At 51.7% G+C, this 25,334-nt stretch overlaps 6 protein-coding genes across 6 annotated transcripts; 2 read left to right on the top strand and 4 right to left on the bottom strand.

Annotated features, from left to right (window-relative positions):
• Positions 1–2,627: 2,627 nt before the first annotated feature.
• CTHT_0053990 (putative rho guanyl-nucleotide exchange factor) lies at positions 2,628–3,854 on the bottom strand (the record flags this gene model as incomplete). Its single annotated transcript, XM_006695671.1, has 4 exons — positions 2,628–2,720; positions 2,789–2,835; positions 2,917–3,094; positions 3,168–3,854. 4 exons carry the CDS (start codon positions 3,852–3,854, stop codon positions 2,628–2,630), a joined length of 1,005 nt encoding a protein of 334 aa, XP_006695734.1.
• Positions 3,855–5,116: 1,262 nt separating this feature from the next.
• Positions 5,117–6,052, top strand: CTHT_0053980 (uncharacterized protein; the record flags this gene model as incomplete). The annotated part of the gene is made up of 4 exons (XM_006695670.1): positions 5,117–5,275; positions 5,337–5,409; positions 5,475–5,836; positions 5,924–6,052. The coding sequence occupies 4 exons, from the start codon at positions 5,117–5,119 to the stop codon at positions 6,050–6,052; spliced, it is 723 nt and encodes a 240-aa protein (XP_006695733.1).
• Positions 6,053–7,279: 1,227 nt separating this feature from the next.
• CTHT_0053970 (uncharacterized protein) lies at positions 7,280–8,292 on the top strand (the record flags this gene model as incomplete). Its single annotated transcript, XM_006695669.1, has 5 exons — positions 7,280–7,348; positions 7,486–7,578; positions 7,684–7,837; positions 7,901–8,106; positions 8,164–8,292. The coding sequence occupies 5 exons, from the start codon at positions 7,280–7,282 to the stop codon at positions 8,290–8,292; spliced, it is 651 nt and encodes a 216-aa protein (XP_006695732.1).
• Positions 8,293–10,747: 2,455 nt separating this feature from the next.
• On the bottom strand, positions 10,748–14,380 carry CTHT_0053960 (glyoxal oxidase-like protein; the record flags this gene model as incomplete). The annotated part of the gene is made up of 3 exons (XM_006695668.1): positions 10,748–13,352; positions 13,430–13,583; positions 13,804–14,380. 3 exons carry the CDS (start codon positions 14,378–14,380, stop codon positions 10,748–10,750), a joined length of 3,336 nt encoding a protein of 1,111 aa, XP_006695731.1.
• Positions 14,381–20,258: 5,878 nt separating this feature from the next.
• Positions 20,259–22,755, bottom strand: CTHT_0053950 (RNA polymerase I-like protein; the record flags this gene model as incomplete). Its single annotated transcript, XM_006695667.1, has 8 exons — positions 20,259–20,592; positions 20,661–20,734; positions 20,793–20,945; positions 21,002–21,026; positions 21,107–21,249; positions 21,303–21,339; positions 21,413–21,510; positions 21,568–22,755. 8 exons carry the CDS (start codon positions 22,753–22,755, stop codon positions 20,259–20,261), a joined length of 2,052 nt encoding a protein of 683 aa, XP_006695730.1.
• Positions 22,756–23,967: 1,212 nt separating this feature from the next.
• CTHT_0053940 (putative transcriptional activator hap3 protein) lies at positions 23,968–25,109 on the bottom strand (the record flags this gene model as incomplete). Its single annotated transcript, XM_006695666.1, has 4 exons — positions 23,968–24,171; positions 24,243–24,370; positions 24,438–24,548; positions 24,941–25,109. The coding sequence occupies 4 exons, from the start codon at positions 25,107–25,109 to the stop codon at positions 23,968–23,970; spliced, it is 612 nt and encodes a 203-aa protein (XP_006695729.1).
• Positions 25,110–25,334: the final 225 nt, after the last annotated feature.

Genomic DNA, 25,334 nt, shown 5'->3' with positions numbered 1-25,334 from the left:
TATAACACAACCATCGCTAGCGTGAAAACAAACACATCACTATATAATCCTAAAACTGGTTTGGTATTGTGACATTGCATATTCAAACAAGTTTTGATGCTGTTATGTGGTCCAAAAACAAAGTCATACTTACAGACCTGTCCCTAAAAATTGGTCCGATGGTCACGAATGATACAGTGCTGCTTATGCAAGTACTTGTACGTTTCTTCCTTACCTAATCACTGACGCCTTCTGACCTGGGACACAATCTGGAGCCTTGCGTCACGCTCTATTGAGAGAAAAAGCTAGAAAAACAATACCTGACATAATACGGCAGCTCTGGCCAATAAGGCCCGACACAACCCTACTTGGCTAACGATAATCCATCCCTTGACCATGTTCACAAGCGAATGCTTATCATGCCCACCTGCACCTCGCTCAGAGGCAACTTCCGGATCAGCGGACATCCAGCCAATATTTCGATCGCCGAACAGTTGAACCTTTTTACAAAGAGGAAGAAAAGAGAATGAACCAAACATTGAAGGAAAGGATATCACGTTGAGCAGCATGTAGCCAGTGCCAAAACCATTCGACAACACCATTGTCCATCCGTCTTCTCCAGAAATTGCGCTCAAACACAAGCGCGGTGCTACTATCATAGCACGCAGCAAAAAGGGGAGCAAGCTACTTTCTCCGCTCAAACAGTCCCCGAATGCCCTGTTTGACAGTTTTTCCATGATGATGGCCAGCTAGCCTACTCAGAAGCCTTCGAGATCGTGGCAGCTGCTCATCACCAGATTGTTTCTGTGTGTCGGACTGCGTGATAGCAGATTGATGAATGGACGGGCCTGGGTAAGAATTCGCGATCGCTGATGGGGGCTGATATGTAATTGTCTGAGAAACCTGGGGCATATCAACAAGGTTCGCCGTGGTACTTCGGTTGCTCAATGACGGAGACGATCGACGTTGTTGCGGTAGCTGAAAAGACGTGGCCTGAGAGGGCTCATGTCCAGGGTGCTCGATGCTGTTGAGGTGTCGGCGACGATCAGCCAACCTTTTCTCCCATTCAGTGTCGTCAACGCCGTCCCCTCCTCTAGCGTCTCTCAGTTCTGAACTTCGCGAACTCGATACTCGCGGCTCAGTCCTCGCCGATGGCACAGTAGACAGCCTTCTGATGTGTATCTCAGGTGATGGCAACCCGTCAAGTTCCAGTTCAGTTGCCATTGGCTCATCCTCTTCCACTTGCTCTTTCTCTTTTCCTTTGTCCACACCTGCGCTTGAATGGCTTATTGAGCGGCGGAAGCTGCTGGTAATGCTGACAGAGCTCAGCTTGCGCATTACTGATGATGCTGATGAGCGAATCAAATGCTCGCCGCGAGCTCGAATGGTCATTCCGGGGAAAGGCAATTTGTCCCTTGTCCAAACATCTGACAACAGGGCTTCCAGTCGAGCGCGCTCCCCACGTGAAGGGGCTAGCACAGGAATCCGACTGTTGGAACCGGGTAGTGATTTGGAGCGATTTATATGTGAAGGCGACAATGGCTCCCTGGAAACACTTGTGTTTTTGATGATGACTTGATGCAGCGGTGATTTGAGCCATATTGTTTCCGTTCGGCGTACTGATAACCGGTCGGAGGTTCCTAGAGGCATGTGTTAGCTAATGCAATGTGCAGGGACAAGACATCATACCTGGTCTTGAATGAATAGGTTCCAAACTCTTAATGTTCAGATCAAGGAAGCCAAGCTCCTCCGGCATCGTCTCTTTGGCCTCGTCAATAGCAGGTTGGTTCTCCAGCCTTTCCCTCCACTCAAGCTCCTCCTTCTGGGAGCACGCTGCTAAGAGGATCTCATGCAACCGGTTCCTGTTTAAGAAAACAATCTTCCAAGAAAATCGCGCCGTATGGCATTGAAGACCTGTCATGTGCATCAGAAATTAGTAACCAGGAGAAAAGCAACGAGCTATTACCTTGGCCATTGTCTGACTCTTGTATCTGGATGTCAGCTAAGGCAATACAAACACGGATAGTGTAAGTATGTTCACTGCTGTTGGCTGTAGCAAGACAAAACCACTTTTTGAACAAGAAGGCAGCCATGTACTGCCCCTCAACTCCATTTTTGGTCTTCCAACATACAAACAGGGCCCCGCAGAGCTGGACCGCCCCGAATGACCTGAAGATACTTTGTTTGCTAAGGCCAAGATTCTGCAATTGCTTTGTTAGCACATCGAATTTGCAAGAGTCGTCGAATTTGACATGGTGTATACCTGGTCAGGAAATAGCAGTCGATCCTGTAATATCAGGGTCTTCTCCAAGGCGAGCTTGAACCGGGGATCATCCATTGCCCGGTTGATTTCACAAGTGACATCACGGAGTTTGGATAGGGCACTTTTGACTTCCAGATGCGAGATTGGACAATCTACCACGGGTGTTCGCCTGAGTAATTCAGAGAAAAGGAGCGGGTATCTGCAAACACGCTGAATTGGCTGTTGTACACTCCGGTATGAGCACTCATTTCCCAGTTTTGGATTCAGATGGGTTTACCTTGACGATAAGATCCTTGATACCCAGGCTCTTTCTTCGTTGATCAGAATGACTGTTTGCAGGGCGCATTGACGCGGCAAGCGTCTCAAGTCCTTTTTGCAGATCCTCTCAACCGCTAAAGGCCCGAGATGCCATGCCAACATCCTTGACTATAAGCTCGTATTTAGCACAGTATTCTTCATAGATGAAAAATCGATCGATCTGTATTGAAATAATCAATTGTAGTCAGTAATCAGATTTTTCACATATTGCATAACCTCCATGCTTACTCTTTTAAGGAACACTCGGGAGACCTCAGCGGCCATCCGGGGTTCTGCTAATACCGTTGGTATGTCTCTTAGTCGAGATAGAGGCTGTTGGCTGCAGGATACCCGACACGAATGACCAACTGGCTGACAAATGGATTGCAGAGGGCGCAGCTGAGCCGCAGATGCAGTCTCGGGGTGCGGAACAACGTCACGCAACTCTTTCAATATCTCTTCATGGAGCTCCAAAAGATCAGCAAGGTTTCGGTTTACTGAATATCGTAGGCCAACTTTTGCGGTGGGAGAAGAGGCCAGAAAGTTGACGTAGACCTGTTGGATCATTAGTCAAGCGATCTCAACTTACGCGATATAAGGTCACACTGGCTAAAAGACCTCAACATACGCTGCTCAAGAACTTAACGTCTCCGATGTAGCTTTCCTCGGTATTGATGAGTTCCTCCAAAATCCGACGTCTCTGGAAGGCACGCTTAATGACAGCTGGCTCGAGAGACACCAGATAGTCAAGAGAAACGCTATCTTCGGAGGTCTGTCCCTCAGGGCCGGATGTGCGGCTGCTTCGATTTATTTTCTCCTGGCCATATGATATCCGAGTAGCACTCTGGCGAGACCTAGAAAAGAAGCTCAGAGCGCTCGCAGATAAGCTAGCCGAGTGAACTCTGTCGACGTAGCAGGATGATGACTCTGAGGAAAGGCTGCGGTGAGCGGCAATATTAGGAGGAAGAACAGTCAATGGAGCTTCTCCTTCTTCGCAACTTCTCCTGTGTTGACGGCGTTCTGAGCGTTTATGCAATTTCTTAACCCATGTTTGGAACGGCCTCAGATGTGTTGAGCCATGGGCCTGGGCTGTCCTCTCAGAATGTTGTGGCGAAGACTCCTCAGAGACTTCGGGCCCTTCGATTCTGCATTGTTGAGTTTCCTCATCTTGACGATAATTTCGATGATCATCCCCCGACACCATCACAGAATGCTTGCCCTTGGAACAAGGGATCTGTGAGCAGTTTCTCAAGCTGATATCCTGCAGAAGATGATGTATGCCTGGCGGCGTCAGTCTAGCAATAGACGAAAGCATTGCCGTGAAGTTTCATGAACGAGGGCCCGATAGGCTTCGTTTCTGGTCAAAACACCCACGGATAGCCTAAGTGACAACGAAGCCAGTAACTCCCATAACATAACATGAATATATTACTGGTCGGCATCAAACATGGGTTGGAGTATGGATGCTATTTGGTACTGCAGAATCACAAAAAAAGTATGCCGTCAGATCGGAAGAAGTTCTATTTAAAGCATAAAAACGGAACTAGGTAATTGATTCTGCTCTTCCATCAGCATGTCAACGAGTGTGGGGAATCCACGTCGCAATGGGGAGGAAGGCACACCCAAAGTCTCCATAATTTCGTTGATATTGACGCATTAGCTGTCACTGGCTTTCCAGATGACAGTGTTTAGGGGCCGACCGATGATCTTAGTGACGGCAACCACAACTGCCCAGTTCCGAACTGCACTCTTAATGAGTTCTTGGACTCTTGTCTTTGGTTGATTACCGTAAACAGTCATTCATGAAATTTATGTTATAATATAAGGCTAAAGTTGTGTTTAACAGGCAGAAGGGCTGGTATGACAATAATCGGAGACCAGGTGAAGGACGTCTCAATTCGCTATTTGGATAACTGTAGGCCATTTACTATTAACACCGGACGGCATGGTTCTGGATATAGTTACCCATCTAGATAGTAGTATTCATTGTCCTTTATAGTGATGCTAGAGATATTATGAATACGCTAATCCGTCTGAGCACTTTGAGCATTAATGGTTGTTGGTCTCATACTCTCACACCTCAGAATCAACTACGTGAGGTTGGTTCCATGTGTTGAGAGCTCAAACCGAAGACAAGCTCTGGCGGATGTGGAGTCCCTGGCAGGGTACCCCAACTGCGCCCACTGGATCGGGACGATGACTGACCGAGCTGAACTTCTGATTGGATGAAACGCTTAGGCTGCCGCAGGTACGTACCGCTTGGCCACACAAGGTGGGGTCCCCAACCCCGCGGAAGCCAGCGGGAACTAACAGCCCCTCTAAAGCTTTGCGACAATGACAAAAACCCAGGTCAGAGAGAACAGGATTGAGGAGACACATCTCTGGTGTAGGTCGCAAGCTGCTTCGTCATCCATCCAGCAGGATATACCCAGCCACACCATTGTGTGATTTGATTTGACTTAACACCACAACCACAATCAACTCGTCGGAGCTACTTAGTTCGCAAGACAATCTAGAGAGAGAGAGAGAGCGTTTTCAACCGCCTGATTTCAGATTTAGAAGTTTAGAGTCCTGACAATGAGCAACTTGACTCCCTATGCCCCGACAGTCCCATCTGGGCCTACCTCAACACGCTTCTCCAAAGAGGCTCTCGCTGGCCTCTCCATTCCAGAGTTACAACGCAAGAAAGATGCCCTCGAGGCTGAGATTCGAGCCCTTGGTGGCATTCTTCGTTCTGTCTGTTTCACAAGATGCCAAGCACATCTGCCTCTGCCATGTACTAACGAATAGATCACAGCACGGCGTTGATATGAACACTCCTTTGGTTACTCCTGACGGGTTTCCTCGGGCAGACATCGACGTGGTACAGAGTATGCATCAATGATTCTCACGCAAGACATCTTGCTCTCGCTTAAACAAGTCTGACTCGCGACAGTCCGGACAACGCGCGCCCGCATTATCCATCTTCGAAACGACTGGAAGGATCTGATGGATGTCATTGAGAAGCGCCTGCACGAGCACTTTGCCAGCATCAAGGACGACGACGAAGAAGAAGCTCCTGCGAGTGCTGCCGCGCAACCCGCCGCTCCCGCCACATCCGACATAGTCGCACCCAGAGATTCAATTTCAGATAAGCTAGACAAGCCCTTCGCGAAAGTAAATTCGGTAGTGGAAAATAGCCCGGCTGCAGCTGCTGGTCTCAGACCTGGAGACTTGATCCGGAATTTTGGCTATGTCAACTATGAGAACCATGACAACCTAAAGAAGGTGGCAGAGTGTGTCCAGGGCAATGAAGGGGTAAGTGCATGGCTCTCAGATCCTCCCCTTACATGCCAATTCCCTTTTCGACCAGAGTGCATTGGTGACTGACTGACGCTCCCACAGCAACCGATTCTTGTGAGAGTGTCACGAAACACCGGGGCATCAAGGCCAGAGGAGGTCCGGTTGACATTAACGCCACGGAGGGATTGGGGCGGCCGAGGTATGCTAGGATGCCACATCCTACCCTTGTGATCTGCACCCGAGCTGGGTGATTGGGGAGAACGTGGTATCACGGTTGGGCTCTAGGCTCTAAAGATTGGTTTTCAAAATCTCCCCAGGCAGCCCAAGCAGAAGCCCAACACAATGTATGGCAGTCGATATAACAGTATCTCTCTGGAGCCCAACACATGAAAGGGACCAGGTTAGGGGTGAGTTTCAGGGCTGGGGAACTAGGCAGGCAACCGGGAAGCTGACCTGATGATTCATCCATCCTCTTCAGCGAACCGTCCGGTTGTTCGGCCCGTGACCTGCGGTGGATAAAAGCAGTCAAGGTTCTACAAATAGAGGCTGTACAAATTTCCAAGCTGGACTGCGTTGGCCATTCTGTGGTCATTAGAAGCCCTTCTTTGTGTCATTGATGATACCCAGTCAGAACAAAAAAAATATCAAGGACATCCATCCTTCCAGGCACACAACGAGGTGATGATGTAGGTGACATTAACGGATAAAAAGCCCGTGTCCCTTTACCAAGACTCGGTAGGTAGGTAGGCTAAGTACTTAGGTAGTGTGGAACAGCCCATCGGGCCATCACCCGACTTATCAGCAACTTTTTATTCAGCTTTGGATGGTCCAGCTAGTAAGCACAGAACTATTGGCTCCATTCTCCAAACGGTTTGGGATTGTAGCTTGGGAAAAAAACGAAACCATCATCCTCATTCTTCCTGTGAAAGGGCAAAGCTCAGACCTGCTGTATAAGGTACATAAGAAAGACCCCCCCCCTCCGGCCCACATACTGGGATCCAAGGTCGGCTCTTGCCGGTTGCCACTAGCGCAGGCTGTTTGGAATCGCAGCACTGACCAGTTTGCCCTTTGGTTGGCCCTTGGGTTGGAAGGCTGACCAATCAAGTCACGTGCACAGGCCACCCCGCCGCCCAACGAGTTTTTCGTCAAGGCTGCTGCGGTTCCAAGCAGCAGCTCGCCTTGAAAGCATCACTTGCCCAAGCGCCACTCCTTCTTGCAACCCGACCATCATACATCAACCCACCACAACCATCACATAATTTCCCTACCTCCTAGATTCCCAATAGTACGTCGCCATCCGTCGCCATCTCTGCTACCCTAGTCGCGCTCTCTTCGGCGATTTCTAGCCCCGCTGTCACCCACAAAAACCCCGCTTCGACCCTAGGAAAACTAACCCGTCGGCTGCCTAGACTCTGTTTCCTCTTCTCATCCATCAACACCCACAAACACACATCCACCATGGCTGAGCAGCAGCAACAAATCCCGACCTTCAAGCTCGTCCTTGTCGGCGACGGTGGTACTGGCAAGGTAAGTTGCCATATTTTTGCACCTTTTGTAGCGCCTGCCTTATCACGGCGCGTCAGACTGCGGGGTCGCGTTGTGGGCACCCGACGCCTAGGTTTGTTTGATAGCGATGCTGACATGAAGTTTTCTCGTCGATGTAGACCACCTTCGTCAAGCGCCACTTGACTGGCGAGTTCGAGAAGAAGTATATGGCCACTCTGGGTGTCGAAGTGCACCCTCTTGGCTTCACCACCGTAAGTCGCTCTTCACCCGACCGCCCATTGCCATCCATCTCCCAAGAGACAGATTGGGCTGGGCATCTCCTGTGTCCGCGGGACTAGGTACTGACAAGGTTGTAGAACTTCGGTCCCATCCAGTTCGATGTGTGGGACACTGCTGGTCAGGAGAAGTTCGGTGGTCTACGTGATGGCTACTACATCAATGGCCAGTGCGGTATCATCATGTTCGATGTGACATCCCGCATCACCTACAAGAACGTGCCCAACTGGCACCGTACGTGGAAGCCCATTTTATGTCTACACGGAATTGATCGGCGATGCTGACCGCCTGTTCTAGGTGACCTGACCCGTGTTTGCGAGAACATTCCCATCGTTCTCTGCGGCAACAAGGTCGATGTCAAGGAGCGCAAGGTGAAGGCCAAGACCATCACCTTCCACCGCAAGAAGAACCTCCAGTATTACGACATCTCGGCCAAGTCCAATTACAACTTCGAGAAGCCCTTCCTTTGGCTCGCCAGGAAGCTGGTTGGCAACCCTGCTCTGGTATGTCGGCTGCTTTGTTTCTCGTATCGATAGCTCGCAGCTAACAAAAATACACAGGAGTTCGTCGCTGCTCCCGCGCTTGCGCCCGCTGAGGTGCAGGTTGACCAGAACCTCCTGGCTCAGTACCAGGCTGAGATGGAGGAGGCCGCTAAGGCACCTCTTCCTGATGATGATGACGACCTCTAAGCGCCTTCCCACGCATGCGATCTCAGTTGGGATCGGCACATGTTGCGAGATGATAGCGCGTAGTGGTTTTAAGGAAATGGTAATGCCCGTTATGAAAAGATGAATGCGCCTTCGGGTGCAATGCACACGGAGATGGCTGGGAAACTGGCTGGCATCTGGGACTGGGGAAGACGGTAGGCGAAGCTGGGAAATGTGTATTTGGAGGGTGCTGAAGGTGAAGGGGGGAAAAGTCAAAAAGACGTCGTTTTGGGATGGTTTCTTTTCGAGACGAACGTGTAACACAGGCGGGAGGGCAGCCGCCTGCTGTCTGTGGGTACATCGCGTTGATTTTTCTTCCCTTCCTTTCCCTCCTTCGCTTCCCCCCCCCCCCTCCTCCTCCCCCTTTTTTTGGCTTTTTGGGCGGTTGTTGTGTGTGATACTCTCCGGAACGACTTCCGGCAACCCAAATCGCTTTTACTACATCGGATGGCTAGATCTGAATAACAATTGCTGCACTTATTTTGCGGCGCTAGTTAGGTAGACTACAATTGTTTCTACATACATTAGTCTTTGCTTCTGTAGCCAGTCCTGGGTGGTCTCCTTTTTACACACTCGGAGTCTTTGTTGCTTCTGATATTCCCATGTCTCCCTCCTGTCACCTCGGTTCCTGATCTAACATGCTGCAAACCGTATGCATATTGCACACAGTAGGTTCTGGTATCTAAATACCCACCGATGGCTTGACCCCGCTCATTCTTTTTTTTTTTTTCTGATAGGACACAGGCACTGTGGTGCTCCAGGGTCATAGGCGGTGAAGGCCCACTCTGAATTTTCTGTGGCTCTCTTCTGGTTTTGAGTCTTGGTGTTTGGCCCTGGCCGCAGGTGGGGTCATCAGATGTCATTGGACTTTTTTTGCCAAGAAGCTTGTCTCGGGCCAAAGAACTTTGATCCCTTGGGCCCTTGGGCCCTCGTGTTTGTACATATGGGTTTTGGTTTTCCTGTGCGTCTTATCAGTTACGGTAATGAATGCAGTGATACATATCAGCCGAGCTGTTCTGCCTTTTGTTGCGCTTGTTGATCCCGATCTCTGTCGCCGTGGGTGGTTAGGCCAATAGGTACCTACCTATATTTACCTACCTACCTATCTGCCTGCCGCCTGCCTACCTGCTTACCTGGCAGGCTGCCTGCCTGCCTACCGTGTTTTGCTGCATCCATCTAGCATTCCAGAGACATGCAGCGAGTACCTACCTGGTAGATAGGTCAGGTAAGGTAGGGAGTGGCATGGAAGTAACTAGCAGTCCATCGCCAGGTACCTTACCCTATCAGAGTAACTAGGCTAGGTAGGTACCTACCTGCTTATCCTACTTATCTTACCTACTTCTAGGTGGGATTTCAAGAGGGCGTCATGCCGTTGTATGACTACGTAGGCACTTAACCGAAAAAAAAAAAGAGTGTTTTGTGTGTGCATGCGTGTATGGGCGATAACTGGATGGATGGATGGCTGCAGGGAGGGCTGTGGTGCAATGTGATTGATGGGTAACTTTTAGATGCCTAACTGAATGGATGTATCTACCTACTTGGGTATGTATGTGATGTGTGTTTTGTCAGCAGGGCTTTGCATGTCATGATGTCATTGATTCCTGCTGGGCTTCCGTTACTGAATTAAGTTGGTGTGTTTTTGTTGAAGACTGTTGTCATTGTCATTGTCATTTTTGTTGTCATTTTTGTTGCTGTTATTGTTGTTGCCTGGCAACGAGGTTTCTCTGGATGGGTGTTGTTTTGGTTGTTGTCCACTGTCTTGGAGAAGATTGCGATCCCATTTTAAACCCCGGAGGAGCCGGTCCTCGTCCCAAGGGGTGTGACCTCTTATGCTAAGTACATTAAAGAAACATTATTAGTTTCCTGTTAAAAGGCACAGAGAAACACAGTCCAACCAACCACTGATCTCAAAAAGCTCCCATCTACTTACTGGCCTTACACAGTAGACACAAGCAGGATAGGATAGGTACGGTCGAGTCCACGGGCTACAAATAGTTTTATAAGACGGACTATATTGCTTACATAACGGAAATCCGTCCAATTTTTTTTTTTTTAAACTTGCAACTGGTTGGCCTCTCCCATCGTGGACTCAGGGTGAAGGAAGACACTGCACCGCAAACATGGGATATCAAGTTTCATCCAGGTTCATCTCATATTAGGGTTATACATTTAACCAATTAAGAAATAGACAGCAAAGAAACCTCGCCATGGATGAGTGCATATAGATGCGCGAGTTCTAAAAAAAAGGATGGACCGCTCCAGAGATGGAGAACCCCAAGAGGTATAAGCAAGGTGGAAGAGTAGAGACATAGCCCAAACGGAAAAAAAAAAAAAGAGCACACCCATCCATTACCCGAATCCATTGCCCATCTCATACGGTTTAGCATCCATCCCAAGATTCATCACATGCCCCATTTACCAAACCATCACAATCCCTTTAGATACCAGGCTTCGAGAAGCTGGGGTGATCAGGCCAGTTGCCCAGGCCGGCGGGATCGCCGCCGATACGCACATAAACACCAACAGCCGGGATGCCGCCGTCCAGCACGAAGAACTGGTACCAACCGGGCGGGGCAATGTTGGCATTTGGCGGGGCATCGACGACGCACGAGGTGCCGGAGCACTCGACGCGCGGCATGAGAGTGCGGGCACCCATCGAGTTGCCGTGGGTGCTCGAGACCGAGCCGAGCAGGGTGACGGTGATGTCACCGTTCTGCGCGGGCGCGCCGAGGGTGAAGGTGATGTTGGTCTCGCCCCAGGCCCAATCCCTGTTCTCGAGGGTGAAGGTAGGGCGCGGCTTGCCGCTGAGCAGGTACGGCGGCAGGAAGACCTCGACGCGGTACTCCTCAGGGTTGACGCCGTCCTCGGGGTTGGAGCCAGAGATGAGGACGCGGCCGTCGAGGAGGGTGATGGCCTCAGAGTGGTACATGCGGGCGATGGTGGTGTTGGCGGCGACAGTGATACGGTGGCCGAGCGGCTTGGTCGGGTCATAGAGCAGGGCGTTGAGGTTGGGGTCCTCGGCGAGACCGAAGCCGGCAACACCGTGGTGGGCACCGTTGACGATCAGGTAGGTGCCGTCAGGGAGGGGCGCCATGCAGGTCAGGACGCGGAACGAAGGCATGCGCTCAATCTTCCACTCCGGGTTGGGAGCCTCGGGCTCGATCGAGACGCAGTTGTCAAGAGCGTTGCCGGGACCCTCGGTCGAGCCACCGCAGATGAGGATACCAAGCGGGTCAGTGTACGGGTAGCGCTGGGGCAGGAGAGCAGCAGCGCCCTCCAGAGGATAGGTGCGACCGCCCTTCGGGTCGTTGACAGCACCGGGGGTGTTGGGCAGAGTCTTGATGGTGTCGAAGGTGACGGGGTCGAGGATGCGGGCCTCGTTCCAGTACTGGACGAAGATGCCGCCGCCGGGCAGGACAGCGACGTACGGGTACAGGTTGTTGGGGTGAGTGCGCTCCAGCCACTCCATGTAGACCGGGGGAGTGCCGGTGTAGGGCAGAATCTCGATGGTAGGGACCTGAGCATCGTTGGAGCCGATGGAGCCGCCAATGACCATGATAGAGCCGTTGGCCATAACCATGGCGCTAGGATACCAGCGGCCAGACTGGAGCTTGAGCACAGTGACATCCTCCTCCCAGTCGTGAGTGCCGGGAACGCCGGGCGCACCGTCAGGCCAGTAGAGGCGCGTGCCGTAGGTAGAATCGCCGGACCAGCCACCGATGTTGAGCTGACGGCCAGCCTTGTCGGGCAGGGTGACACCGGCGGCGCAGAAGACGTCGGTCTTGACGTGGAGCTCGCGGAAGGTGTTGGTGACGGGATCCCACTCGTAGACACCGGTCTCGTTGCCGGGGCCGGTACCGAACTTGGAGATGAAGGAGACCTTGCCGGTGATGGTCTCCTGGGTCATGAGAGGGATGGTAGGGCCATCCACCAGGAACTCGTACCTACCGGCGCGCCAATCCTGAGGGAAGTCCCAGCTGTAGAAGGGCTCGCCAACCCAGAAGTAGGTAGTGAGGCGGCTGAGACCACCGCAGATGGCTGAAGCGTTGCCGGCGCAAGGAACGCCGCACTCGGACTCGGGCCGGAAGGCGGCGCCATGGGCGTCGATGTTGGCCGGGTCACCGCAGTAGCACTCCTCGCCGTACTCCATACCAGCCGCCATGTAGCCGAACTCGGCGCACTTGTCGAGGCACATCTTGGGCGTCATGACGCCAGGGAAGAACAGCTGCCAGAAGAAAGTGCGCTCCTGGTTGACGTTGTCCTCAACGCAGCCCTGGTACTCCCAGTCGCCGAGACCGCCGATCTGGGGGGCAGGCGGCTGGTAGACCTCCGGGGGCCCATTGGCGACGATGCTCATGCGGTTGCCCGCGCCGCAGGTCTGGGACGGGTTGCCCGGGCAAGGGGTATTGCAGTCAGCGTCGTCAGTCTGGACACCACCGTTGATAATGGCATTGCCGCAGAAGCACTGCTGAGAGTACTCGGTGCCCGAGATGTTGTAGCCGAGCGAGAAGCAGGCGGCAGCGCACTGAGTCTGGCTGTTGGTAGTGCTGTCGGGAACCTGGTGAGACAGGATGCGGCCGTTAGCCCCGTCGATCCAGCAGCCCTGGTAACTCCAGCCCTCGGGGAGGCCAGTCGGGGCCGGAACAGCAGAGGTCGAGGCCGCCGCCGAGCTGGTGGGCAAGGTCTCGCTGGGCTGAGGAGTGCCCTCCTTAGCATAGACGGACAGACGGTTGCCGGCACCGCAGTACTGCGAGGAAGCGCCCATGCAGGTCATGCTGCACTCGCCGGGGGCGACCAAGGTCGAGCCGGGGTTGAAGCTGTTGCCGCAGTAGCACTCGCGCGAATACTCGACGCCGAAGTAGGTATAAGCGGCGCAGAACTGGGCGCAAGCCTCGAGGGTCATGTCGTCCGAGGCAAAGGTGGCCGCACTCAGCGCACGCATGCTGGTCGCCTCGGTGCGGCAGCCGTGCCAGAGCCACTCCTCACCGATCGCCTCGGGCTGAGAGGGACCGCTCGGCGTGCCGGTCGGGCCAGCAGGGGAGCTAGTTTCGGGGGTACTAATGTCAGGATTAGGGCTCATCACAAACCAATGGTCAGAGAGGACAGAAGAGATGCTCACCCAGTCGGCGTCGCGCTCGGGTCATACTGGTTCTGATAGTTATAAATGTTGAGACGGCCAGGGCCACCGCAAATTTCGCTGGAATTGCCAGCGCAGGTCATGGTGCAGCCGTCGCTGGCTAGGACGGCACCATTGGCGATGGTGTTGCCGCAATCTAAGAGGAGCTGATGTCAGTCTGGGCCTGTGACGATGACCTCTTAACCTCCCCCCTCCTCCCACAAACAACCCGCGGGCATTAACCCCACCCACTCCCTACTCCCTCCCTTTCTCCCTCCCTCCCTCCCTTTCCTTCTCTCTCCCTCCCCCCCCCCCCTTCCAAACTATTTTCGTCCTCTGTTTTCTGTTCCAGGGGCGAGGGACGTGCGGAAACTTACAGCACTCGCTAGCGTACTCAACACCAGCAAGAATGTAGCCGGCAGCAGCGCAAGCAGCAGTGCACTTCTCAACAGTCATGCCGCCAGTGATGCCGCTGGGAACATAGGTGAGCGCACGGCCGGTCGTGCCTTCGGTGTAGCAGCCGATGTGAACGAAGTCGTTGACGCCGGGGTTAGGCTGGGGCCCGACGATCTCGTTGGTGTAGAAGAGCGACAGCTTGCCGCCAGAGCCGCACGGTTGGGTGGCATCGCCCGAGCAGGCCATGTTACACTCGGACTCGGCGACATTGGTGGCACCGGCGGCGAGCGAGTTGCCGCAGAAGCACTCGACCGAGTACTCGGTACCAGCATATTGGAAGCCGTTGTTGGAGCAGTACGAGATGCAGGCCTCAATGGTCATGTCGGCGCCGTCGGCGTAGGCCGCGCCGGTGAGCGTCCTCCCCGGGACATCAGTCCAGCATCCTAGATACTCCCATTGTCCCGGAAGCTGGCTGGGGACAGTGAGCTGAGCGAGTGACAGACGAGATGAGACGAAGAGGAGGGTTGAAAGAAGTGTCCTTGCTGGTGAGCCCTTCATGGTGACTACGATTTGCGTCCTGAGTGAGGACGCCGACACCACGACAGGACAGGACAGGAGAACGGCGAACGAGTGTCAGGGTCGGATACCGAGAAACCTAGCAAAGGCAAAGAGAGAGAGCAAGAGGGAAGAGGGAGCGTGTGGAGTTGGGAACGTCGAGATCTTCATATGTACTTAGATTTGTGCATAGCCCCCTCCCCCTTCCCCTCCCTCCCCCTCCCCCGCCCCCCCCCCCCCGGGGATCCGTATGTACACTACACATTCTCCGTTTCCGGGCTCGTGGACCCATGATTCCACACGGGAAGACCGGGGCCCATGTGCCTGGTCCACGATCCATGGGCTGTAGTCCATATCGCCGAGCTGGAGCTGGCTGCTGGCTGGCGACGGGGTCGCACTGCAGCGGCGGTATGTGTGTACGGGCACTAGTTACTGTGGTGGTAGGTACTCCGTAGCGCTGGATCTCTCCTTTTCCCTCGTAACCAGGGTCCAGAGAGCAAAGACAGGGACAGGGGGTGTATGGACAGGGGCACAAGCTCAATCGACCCTGAAAAGCTAGGAAGAAGGTCACTTGCTTCTTGTCGCTCGTCGCCAGTCGAAACAAACAAAAAATACCAAAAATATAGTAAACAATAGAAAAAAATAAAACATGATGCACTTTGGCAGAAGCGAGCAACGGCATAGACAAGTTAAAACAAGCATATCAGATCCAATGTAGACCCCATGTTCGCTTTTTTTTTGTTTTCTTTCCTGATGCGGAAGGGAAGCAGGTACATAGTAAGTGGCGTTCAGGCACATGGGGAGTCCAACCCAGCCCGCAGGGGTTCGAGCTTCGGAGGGCGGATGCAACGCAACAGGCCTGAGAGCGGTCACTTGCAGCTTGGCAACGCAGGCCGCAAGTATGTACTTGAGTAGGTACCTATGTACACAGTACAGTGGCTAAGGCGGTAGGTAGGGTGAAGCTCTCGGTTGTTGCAATGGATAGTTGATAGACAGCGACGCTATCTACGATCTCGTAAATCGGCTTCGATAGTATCGATGAGTAGTGTACATAGTCTTTACAGCTGCTTGCTCCTGCTGCCTACTTTTTCGCCAACTGGAGCGGTGCAATGTGTCAAAATGAAAAAAAAAAAAGCGTGGTCGGGCTTTTGTTCGTTGTGTGGATCTCTTAACAAACAAACAAACAACAGCAACAACAACAACAAAAAGAAAAAAAAAAGGGTTGGAAATGAGAATGCCGCTGCCCGGCCAGACCTAGCAGGAAGCGAGTCAAAGCTTATTGCTGACAGCGCCTTTCTCCTCCCTTATCTCGAACACGGATGCTTGAACCATCGCTATCCCTAGCAACTGCGACACTCTCGGCCTCTCGACTCAAGTCTATTGTTGTTTTGCTATTCTGTTGTCTTTTGTTGCTGCTGCTGTCTTGTTATGACGATACGTGCTTCAAACTTTCGTCCAACCTTCGTCCCTCGTCATATTGTGAGCCGTTAAAAACCGCTCGCTCGCCTCACGATCGCCAGTCTCCCACCCTGTGTATTCGTACCCGCTACTTTTGCTTTTATTGCTCTCGTGTCCCTCGCAGTGCCGCATTCCTCCTGCTGCTCCTGTTGGCTAGAAGGGCTGAGGGACGCCGAGAACCCGATATGTCGGAGAGGCGGCGCCAGGCTGCAAGCCCAGATCAGAGTCTTGGGTTCCATTGATGGGGTCCAGGGCAATGCCGCAGCGCCACACCGTTTTTCATAGTCCACAGTCCATAGTCCACAACTGACAGGGTTTTCGGGAAAAAAACATCCATCCCCGCAGCGCTCTTTACACTATGTACTAGTTCACTAGTAGCCGGGTTGGGAAATCTTTCCCTGTCTGGTTGCAGACCTGTCTTGTCTTGTTGGAGCATATCCGTATGTATGTAGAATCACGCTATGCCTTTCTTTTGATCGATTTATGTGCGCATAGAATCCGAGGCATTTTCCTGGAAGTGCTTTCGAAAACTCGGCAGGTCACAAAAACACATTCCACAGCAATTCGTCGGGCGCTGAACACCATGGATAGCTGGCGTACACAGCATATACTTCGTAGGTAGATCAGGCCCTCCTCGTTCAGTTGCTCTGCGGCTAGCCCGTAGGTAGCTAGCGCAGCACTGTCCCAAGATACTGGCAGCGTCCGAGCGAGCGAGGGTGGAAAAAATGTCTTCGCTTGTTCACTATCATCCACGCTTTTTTGTGTTTTTTTTTTTTTTGATTTATTTGTCTCTCAGCTCCGCAACGTCAATTTCCACGTGTCCACCGGTGCTCCCCAATTCTTCGACACAACAGGCAGATCCCTGATGATGGGGGAGCTGAGGCCACGCGCCGTCGATCCACCGCAATCAGCGTAGTTCGTCGCCACTGCATGTATGCTGGACGTGTACAAATAGTGTAAGCGATATCGCCCTTGTCGTTAGCGTCGAACCGAATTCTCAGATACTTAATCAGCGTTTGATCAAACCTATTTCAGGGCAACCCAGCTTTCAGCTTTCCAGCATCAAATAGTCTCGGCGCCTTTTTGCTAGGGAGCGGATCTCCTCTGTCATTGGTCGCTGGCAGTATCGTTCGAGAATTTTGTGCGAGAGGGCGGAAATCGCTAAATCCAGTATAGCGTCTCCATTAGCTGAGGGCTCTCTCCCAGTAATGTCCCCGCTTTCATCGCCCCGCTTCCAGTTTGCTGCAGCTGGCCGGTGGGTAGCGGCGGTGGTACCTCATCCGTGCCTGAACGAACCGCTCTGACTTTTTGCGTCGCCGGCAAGCTTGTTACGGAGTCGAGAGAATAGCAGTTTTTATCTTACCGGGAGTGGACTTTCTCGTTTGACCTACTGTACACAGTTACCAATTCCAACCAGAATTGACGCTCTCGGCTCCTCTTGAAGTCGACTCTGAATCAGCTCGAACAATATGTTTAGACACTCATTTCTTTATGTTTGCTACCTGCCTGCCCCTCCCCTTCCTTTTACCCAACTTTGGCGGACAAGATAAGCTTGAAAGGCTAGTGGGGCGTTCCGCTCTTGCTACGATGCGTTGGGTCGCTGGCCCTGGTGGTGTGAGCTCGACAGGTCTCCCTAAGGTTTCATCGACCAAAGCTTCCATCGCGGATCTCCCGACCCAAGAATGGATAGGCGCCACACCCTATTTTTTTTTTTTTTTTGGCGGCTGGCGGTCCATTGACAGCTACGGCAAATCCTCAGCTGCTCAACATCGCCTACTGCGCAAAAGTATCTACACTAGAACAGTTGGTAGATAATAGGATATGAGTCTGCATACTTGCTATGCATATAGGCCAACATCAGCAAATCATCTGTTATTCATCACCGACAACGCCGCTTTGCTGACCGCCTGAATTCATGGAATGGCTCCTACTCTCTGTTTACTTAGAGGATACTGCGCCCCTTGCCAGACCCGAAAGACAGCGAGCAATTCCCGGCCCGGCTCTTACCGGGAACTCTTCGGAATTGTCAGTTGTTTCGGCCATGCCCACAGACTTAGACAATTCAGTTCGTTCGAGATTCCAACATTGGCCTTAAAAAGTCTTCTGATCAACCTCGGTAAGGGTACCCACTGGGTTAAGTAGCAGGTAAGAGTATAGTGTGTCCCCATCTTAATCTCTCTTAACTGAAGTCGTTGTTTAGTTATCCTCTCTATCCACAGACTACCTACCTAGGTAGGTATGCTTTCTCTTTACACGGTATGGCGAGCGCTACCAATGCCCAGAAGGCAATGCAGACCATCTGTCTGCTCTTCTTACTGCTCCGACGTCATCCCGCAGCTTTGCTTCTAGAGACGCGGTTGCACCAACTAACTAACCCTACACCTCACGTACCTCTCTGCTTCCTCAACCACCAAACACCAAGCAAATTCTCGCGGAACGTGCTCATAATTCAACCCTCTCAGACGCAAAAATATGTGTAACTTCTAATGCCTTGCTTACATGTTGCCTACATGATCATCTCGTCTTCGCAGCCTCATCGTCGTGGCTACTCCTGACCACATGGCCACAAGCCACCAAACCCCGACTCCCGCCCGACTGCCGCGTTCGCCTTTACTGCCCCGACCAGATACGAAACGGACGGACGGCTGAGCAATCTGCAACTCTACGGTCTACTGTGTGCTGGCTTCGGAGTAGGTATGGCTGTGTTGTCGGTGGACGATGGGGGATTCGGGAGGAAGGGGTCGGTGGTCGGCGGCCAGCAACTGCTTCTGCAATGCAACCCTTCGCGCTTCGAATATTGTCACCTCGCACATCCCTCTGCTGTCAAAGCCATTCGATAGAGGCTCCCTCTTTTCCTTGGCTCCCTAAAACAGGGGGATTTTTTACGGGAAACGAAGTATATGATTAGCTAACTCTACAACACGTCCTGCGGCGACCAGTGCCCGTCCTCCTTTCCTCGCTCCTCGCCTTCATGAACCATGCCGGGCTGCCAGGCCGATAACCTTGAAAAACCGGCAACCTGCACTCTGCGAAAAGATATTACATGATTACATGCCAAGTTTGCTTGGCCGGCGCTTTATCAAATTTTAGTTTCCCTAACGGTAAGTCAATCAGCAGATTTTTACAGATCTAAATGCAGTCAAACACCGCTTTCGTTCGGCCATGAGCATCATAATATTTGTGTGTGAGTAGCATGCAATGACATAGGTTATACCCCCCCCCCGCTTAATTACCGACCACCCTCAGGCCCAGGAGCGTCCTCCTCTTTTTCCTTGGGTCGAAACCCGAGCATCGAGAACCGCCCTACGCCCCACGGTTTAATGTTTCACTCTTCCATGCTTGTCAATCTCTTTACGAAATGCCGAAAAGCGCACAAGGAGCGGCTGAAATATGCAACATTCCAAGACGGATTATCGTAGCAACATCTCCGATAAGTTACTGTTGTGCTGTTAGATTACCTCAGTTATTTCAATGTTTCAGTCACTGCATCCCTCTTGCTGACCAGCCTACGTGAGTCATTTCCGAGTCAACTGGACCTTGTGTCACAGTTTGTGTAAATGGAGATCCTGCAGGCTGGGTATCTTGAGGATCGAACCTTCTTATGAGAAGTATCGACTTCTCTACTGCTAGATCATGGAAGCATAAGGGAGTAGGGTGCTGTACACCATCACCCTACTAAAGCATTCTGACAAACACGCTTTCGCATGTTCACCAGACTGAAGGTCACAAAACCGGGATTCTTTGCGGCGCGGCGATAAACCGCAGCGAAGGTCAGTATCAGCCACAGCCCGACAATGATGCGCCCTCACTTCGTCCTACTCTTCCAAAGGTCGTTATCATAGCTCCCACAGCTACGGCCCGCGGTGGTGCGCGTGACCCTTTCTTCAAAGCTATCTCGATGGGCACCGAGATGACCTTTGTTACTGCTCTTGAGGTTTTGGGTCAACTAAACAGAGCATCCACAACATACTAACGTACGTAACACGGTATTAAAAAAAACTGGCATTTTGTGTGTACTCCAAAACCCCGGCATGTTTTGTGAGGTACTGGTCTACAGAGAAGGTTGATTCAATCAAGAACCAGAGTAATTTCGGGACATGCATGGCGCGAATTCAGATTGATTTGCCCGCTACCTAGATACTTCCTATAGTCACCACACACAGTGCTATCCTTCTTAACGCCGGCTGATATGTGAGCACGCTGCCCTATGCTAGTCCTAAACTCATTTTAGACACCTAAAAAATGCTTCCTTACCTGTAAGTTTCCGAGTCCGCTCAACTCCGTTGCCAGGTGGAGAAGGTGAACATGGTGCGGGCATTTTCCCTCTTTGCTTCCTTTGCCATCTCATCATGCAAAACAACCCCGGATTGAGACCCGGTGTATCAATCCCAAGACACATTCATCACGATGGGTATCATCTCTCTCATTCCTCATCCTCAAATTCATAATCTTCCTCTTCACCTTCATCACTCTCATTGCCTTCATTCTCCTCGTCCTCATCTTCATCTTCTCCATCCTCGTCATCATCCCGGTCAAGCACAGCCATCGGCTGCCATGTGACATAGCTGTTCTGCAGATCTAACCACCGTTTGGCGACAGGCAGCTGGAACGGGTCAAAGGGGAAACACGCTTCGAGATGGGTTAATCTCTCATCATCATACTCAAGACCCGTGTCACGCAAGGCCCCGCCTGTGGCATAGCTGCCCGTGAAGAACTGAGAGAGATGAACAGACTTGTTTTTCTCGATCTGTGGGTAACTGTGCAAGATAAAAGGATATGTATTAGCTCACAAGAGGACGATAGAGCAAGGGAAAGGGTAACTAACATGTAGAGAAGGCCCAGGTGATGAGATAGACGGGCAAACTCTTCGACGATTACAGGGGAGCAGCACTTCAATGGCTAGAGATGACATAGTTGTCAATACAGATCTTGGCTGCACGGAGGAGGACAAGCTCACATTGAGTTTGCTGGCAATATTCGCCTGCAATCTTGACTTTAACCCCGGCATCCATGGGAGATCTTTGCCAATAAACGAAGAAGGATCGTCCCAATCAAGAGTCGGAGGAACTTTGTCCCGCTGGATCAGGTCTCTCCAGCGGAAGCAGAAGATCTAGAGGGTCTAGTCAGCACAAGTAAACTACTAAGCCGACTTCAGCAAGAACTTACATAGAGAAGCCCCTGAAAGTAGGCGCTGTTCAGAACGCACACAGTTAGCATCCCGAAGGTATCATAAACCTTCCTAGATAAAAGTTTCAGCAGTCCATGACTTACTAGTATTGGCTGTACCGCCTGACATCGGGGCCACGGCAATTCGTATGGGTGGCGCGGTAATGATCAATGTAGTCAAGGAATGTCTGGACAATCAGTTGAACCTGGTGGCTCTGAACGCTAGCCCCGCGAGCAGTAAAGCTTGCCTGGACAAACGGTAAGTATCTAGCGAGCTGTAGTCAGGGGAAATGGATCCTACCAAGTAAGACACTGCGGCCTGTTTTACGACAGGCGGCCTGGTTGATTCAAAGCTGCTCAGACGTTAACACACCCAGTCGACATTTCCAGCGGAATTGAATGGGAACATACGCCAGGTTGAACAATGTGCCTATGAACATCTCCATGAGATGGTTTGACTTCATGGCGAATTTGAATAGGAGGTATTGAGTATGCCGCGACTTCAAATGCTGTTCAGCTGGTCAGCATTATGCTGGCAGTTCAGCAGAAAATAGTTGGAGACTCACCGGGAGAATCACATTCGAAAAGTCACTGAGAAGATCTTGGAAAGCTTCAATCGCCTGAGGGCTATCGGGGTCCTCAAATATCGGGGTATATATTGAAAAGAGCAAGTCCAGTATGGCGTCCATGGTCTCCAACTTATTTTTGATCATGAGCACGCGCTTTGCCTGCTCCGGCAATTCGTCTTCACTCAGAAGGGAGTCTGAGTCACTCCCATCGTCGTCATCTGCATCGCCGGTTTCATCGTCACCATCGCTCGTAGTTTGGGAGGCCTCGAGTTGCCGCAACACCGCACGAGTGATCTCGTCATCGTCGTTCTCCAGGTCCAGGGTCATTTCTACATCCAGCTTGACTAAGCGTGAAAGAATCAGCTCCATAATGTCGCGCTCGAGCTCCGGCCTCGTGGCCTTGAGGCGAAGGAGGTGGCCAATATACTCCATGTGGGTCGCCTTGGATTCTTCCGGATAAGGAAACTTTGATGAGATCAGGTTCAAGATGATGTGCTGCCCTGCTGGGAAGAGTTCGAGTAGGTACTTCAATCCAGCATGCAGCCACTGCTTCTTGGTCTCGGGGTCGACAGGAGCATAGCCAGGCACGCTGGAGGTATGCCGTGTCTCGGTGAACTTGTCAACCATCATAGTAAGGACTTGAGTAAAGATCGATGCCTGGACTGAAGAAATGGCAGCCAACAGCTGGATGTATGCGCGCGAGAATGTCTCGTCCCTTTCCAGCCAAGAGCAGCGCAAGATGCTGCGAATCAGACCGGAGCATCCACGCCCCAGCATGGGCGCATACCCAGTTAATGCAACGACGTAGGCAAGAAGGTCCTGCGGCTTTGTCCCATCATCGTCGTCAGGCGTCGACTGTTTTGGATTTGGTGCGAACAGCTCCTTCAAATGGTCGTAATCTTCGTCGTCACCCTGATTGTGACGCTCCAAAGCATGCTTCACCTCACGCTTTGCATCCTCCAAACTCTTTCCGCTGATCTCCTTAACTGTATTTAGATCTTCGTTGAATACCACCGTCTTCTTCTGGCGTTTAGTTGGTGGCTCGTCGTCATCGACGCTATCCGAGTCGTCAGATCGTAAGCGCGTGCCCAGGACGGAGGTTGACTTTCGAAGGATCGGCTTGATTGGCGAGGAGGAGTGGATGGGCCCGGCAGCAGCGCGTGCCATTGAGGTGAGGGTTGTCATGGCGATAATGCTTTGCAGTGTCTCTGCCGCTTGCAAGAGGGCCAGTAGAGAGAGCCGATGGATCAATAAGCAGGGGAATCAAGGTGGGAATGAGGCAAGGAGGGGAATGGGCACCAGTGCTGAGGCGAGTCCTGCTGACTCTGCTCAGGCTCAGACTAGAAGGAAATCTGCCAACGCATGGAAAAAGGAAAGAAATATTTGTTCATTGGAGTAAGCCGATTAAAGTAGCACGTTCGATTGTCCCTATGGCGAAAAGCCAGGCAACATATATGGCCAGGCTTACAACTTGGAGATTGCTTGGAAGCTTTCTGCCGCTGTAGGTATCCACAGCATTGAAAACCAGAGAGGCGTTTCGTGCAAAAAACAGAACCAAATTTCGAAATCCACGTCCCTCTTCGCGAAGGCACGTGCACTGTGGGACCCATTTGATCAATAAGGGAAGGCGGTCAGAGAAAGCTTCGGTGTTATCAGCTGATTGGCTATTCAGGCTAGACCATCTGGGGCACGGCCTACTCTACATGACGGTCGGGCAGACCCGGCTTGCAGTTGGTCACATGATGTGCACGTGATTATGACGCTGGCGTCATGGCTAAGATTGAGCATAACTGCACTCGAACAAACGAAGAATGGAGTTTGGGTTCGTTCAAGGGAAAGGATGCCGTGGTAACTCTTTGGTAGATAAAGAAAGCATTTTCTTCAAAGGTCAAGAGATGGCTCCATATGAGATAACATAACATTGTATGCTGTGGGAAACTTCACAGGTGCGCAGCAAGAAGCGATGGGAAATCATCAGTTATAGTCCTGTCTCCTATATCCATATAGCAACCTAGGTCCTAGGAGAGAGTGAATGGCACACCTAGTTGAAATGCCCAATGCACCATGTGACCGCGCAGTGAAGAAAGTAGAAACAAACACCCACCCTTATCATGCCATTCCATCTCATCCTTGAATTACCATCCATATGCTCCACGCAATCAGATCCACTGTCAACGCACACTTCACCAGTCAGGAAACAGAGCTCCGAGCCAAACCTTCAGGAGCATCTGCATTCCTAAGCTGACGTGTACTTATACACACAAAAGGGGGGAGGGGTGGAAACGAACTACAGCGAACATCACTGCGATCAGTAAAAACGGCCAGCCATGTCCTGAACGGAGTATGGTTGTTGTCGTAGACTCGCAATTTAGCCAAATTGAATGACCTTCCGACCAATCAATAATTGGTTGTTGTGCCGTTATGGTCAGGTTGACCATAGAGGCCATAGTTGTTGGGATCACCACCGGTCTGTTGTTCTTGAAGCTGAGCATTGTTAAAGCCGCCTGGGGCAGTGGTGGTATTTGATGCCCCAGTAGCATTGTAGTTTTGGTTATTGGGCCGATTTTGAGCATTCTCACCCCGGTTGGACTGCGACTGCTGCTAGTGAAGAGTTAGTTGACTTGTTTGATCGAGCTTCTACTAAGTAGATGTGCATTGAACAAGCCTCTTACCTCTCGGTACTTGGTGAGGTAGATCTTGAGAGCTTCAGCATAGTTCTCAAAGCCCAGTGAGTTCATAGCAAAAAGGATGTCCTCGCCATTGACAGTTTTTCTCTTTTCCTGGTGGCATTTTTCCGATGCTATGATCAGTCAGCCTTGCTGGGCCAACCAATCAAATATATAAACACCATTATCAAGACAGCTTACCTTCACTTGTAATGAAGGAGATGAACTCGCTCACGCATTCCTGCATGCATTCCTTTGCCTCCTTAGCAATCTTGGCATTTTCGGGAAGCGCATTTTTCATGATACGAGCCACTGGTGCAAAATTGCGAATGTTAGCATCGTATATATCCACGAGTTTGCCTTTTCTGCATGAGGAAGAGCGACGCGCGTGAGACGTCTTGGGAGTTGTCTGGTCGGACATGGATGATCAAAAAAACACAAGAAACAAGCGCGGCCACGCGCTGTTTGATAGGACGGAAAACAGAGCTATCCAGACACAACGCCAGTCAAATAGCGCGATGTGGATATCTCGCTGCCGCCATTCGAACGATCAAGCGCGAAACATCGATGGGCGAGATTGGGGGGAGGGCACCTCCACACAAACACACACGCGAATCACGGCGGAAGAAACCAGGTGTAGTGGGGTTAAAAAAGGAAAGGGGAGAAGCAACATTCCGGCAAGAGGGGATGGGACAATGACGTACCATTGGCTATGGGTAACCAGCGGTCCTGCTCCTTCACCTCGAAACCAGACTCGTATGTGAGCCCGCTGGAATGTGGGTCTTGGGGGTCGTTCATTTGTGCTTCGTCGTCACCCGACGGTGCACTTTGTTCGACGTCTTTGGGGTTATTGGATTGGGGGGAGTCGGACATATTTGGCTGGTTACGTGCAGCGGTTGCCGGCTTCCTGATAAATTCTTTGGATGACCAGCTAACACAAACTTGGCCTGGGAACGCAATGCCTTGTTGGACACGTCAGAATGATAGGGCGTATCTCCTCTCTTCGTCTGACGCCTCAACCTGCACTTCTGAGCGTCTCAGGGCTGACTCCTACTGGCTATTCTGCCCGTGCTTGGGGCTGTGACTGGTGCTTCCAAG

The sequence above is a fragment of the Thermochaetoides thermophila genome (genome assembly GCF_000221225.1).
Source record: "Thermochaetoides thermophila DSM 1495 unplaced genomic scaffold scf7180000011820, whole genome shotgun sequence".
Lineage (NCBI taxonomy): Eukaryota > Fungi > Ascomycota > Sordariomycetes > Sordariales > Chaetomiaceae > Thermochaetoides > Thermochaetoides thermophila.
This window is presented reverse-complemented; position numbering and strand designations above follow the sequence as displayed.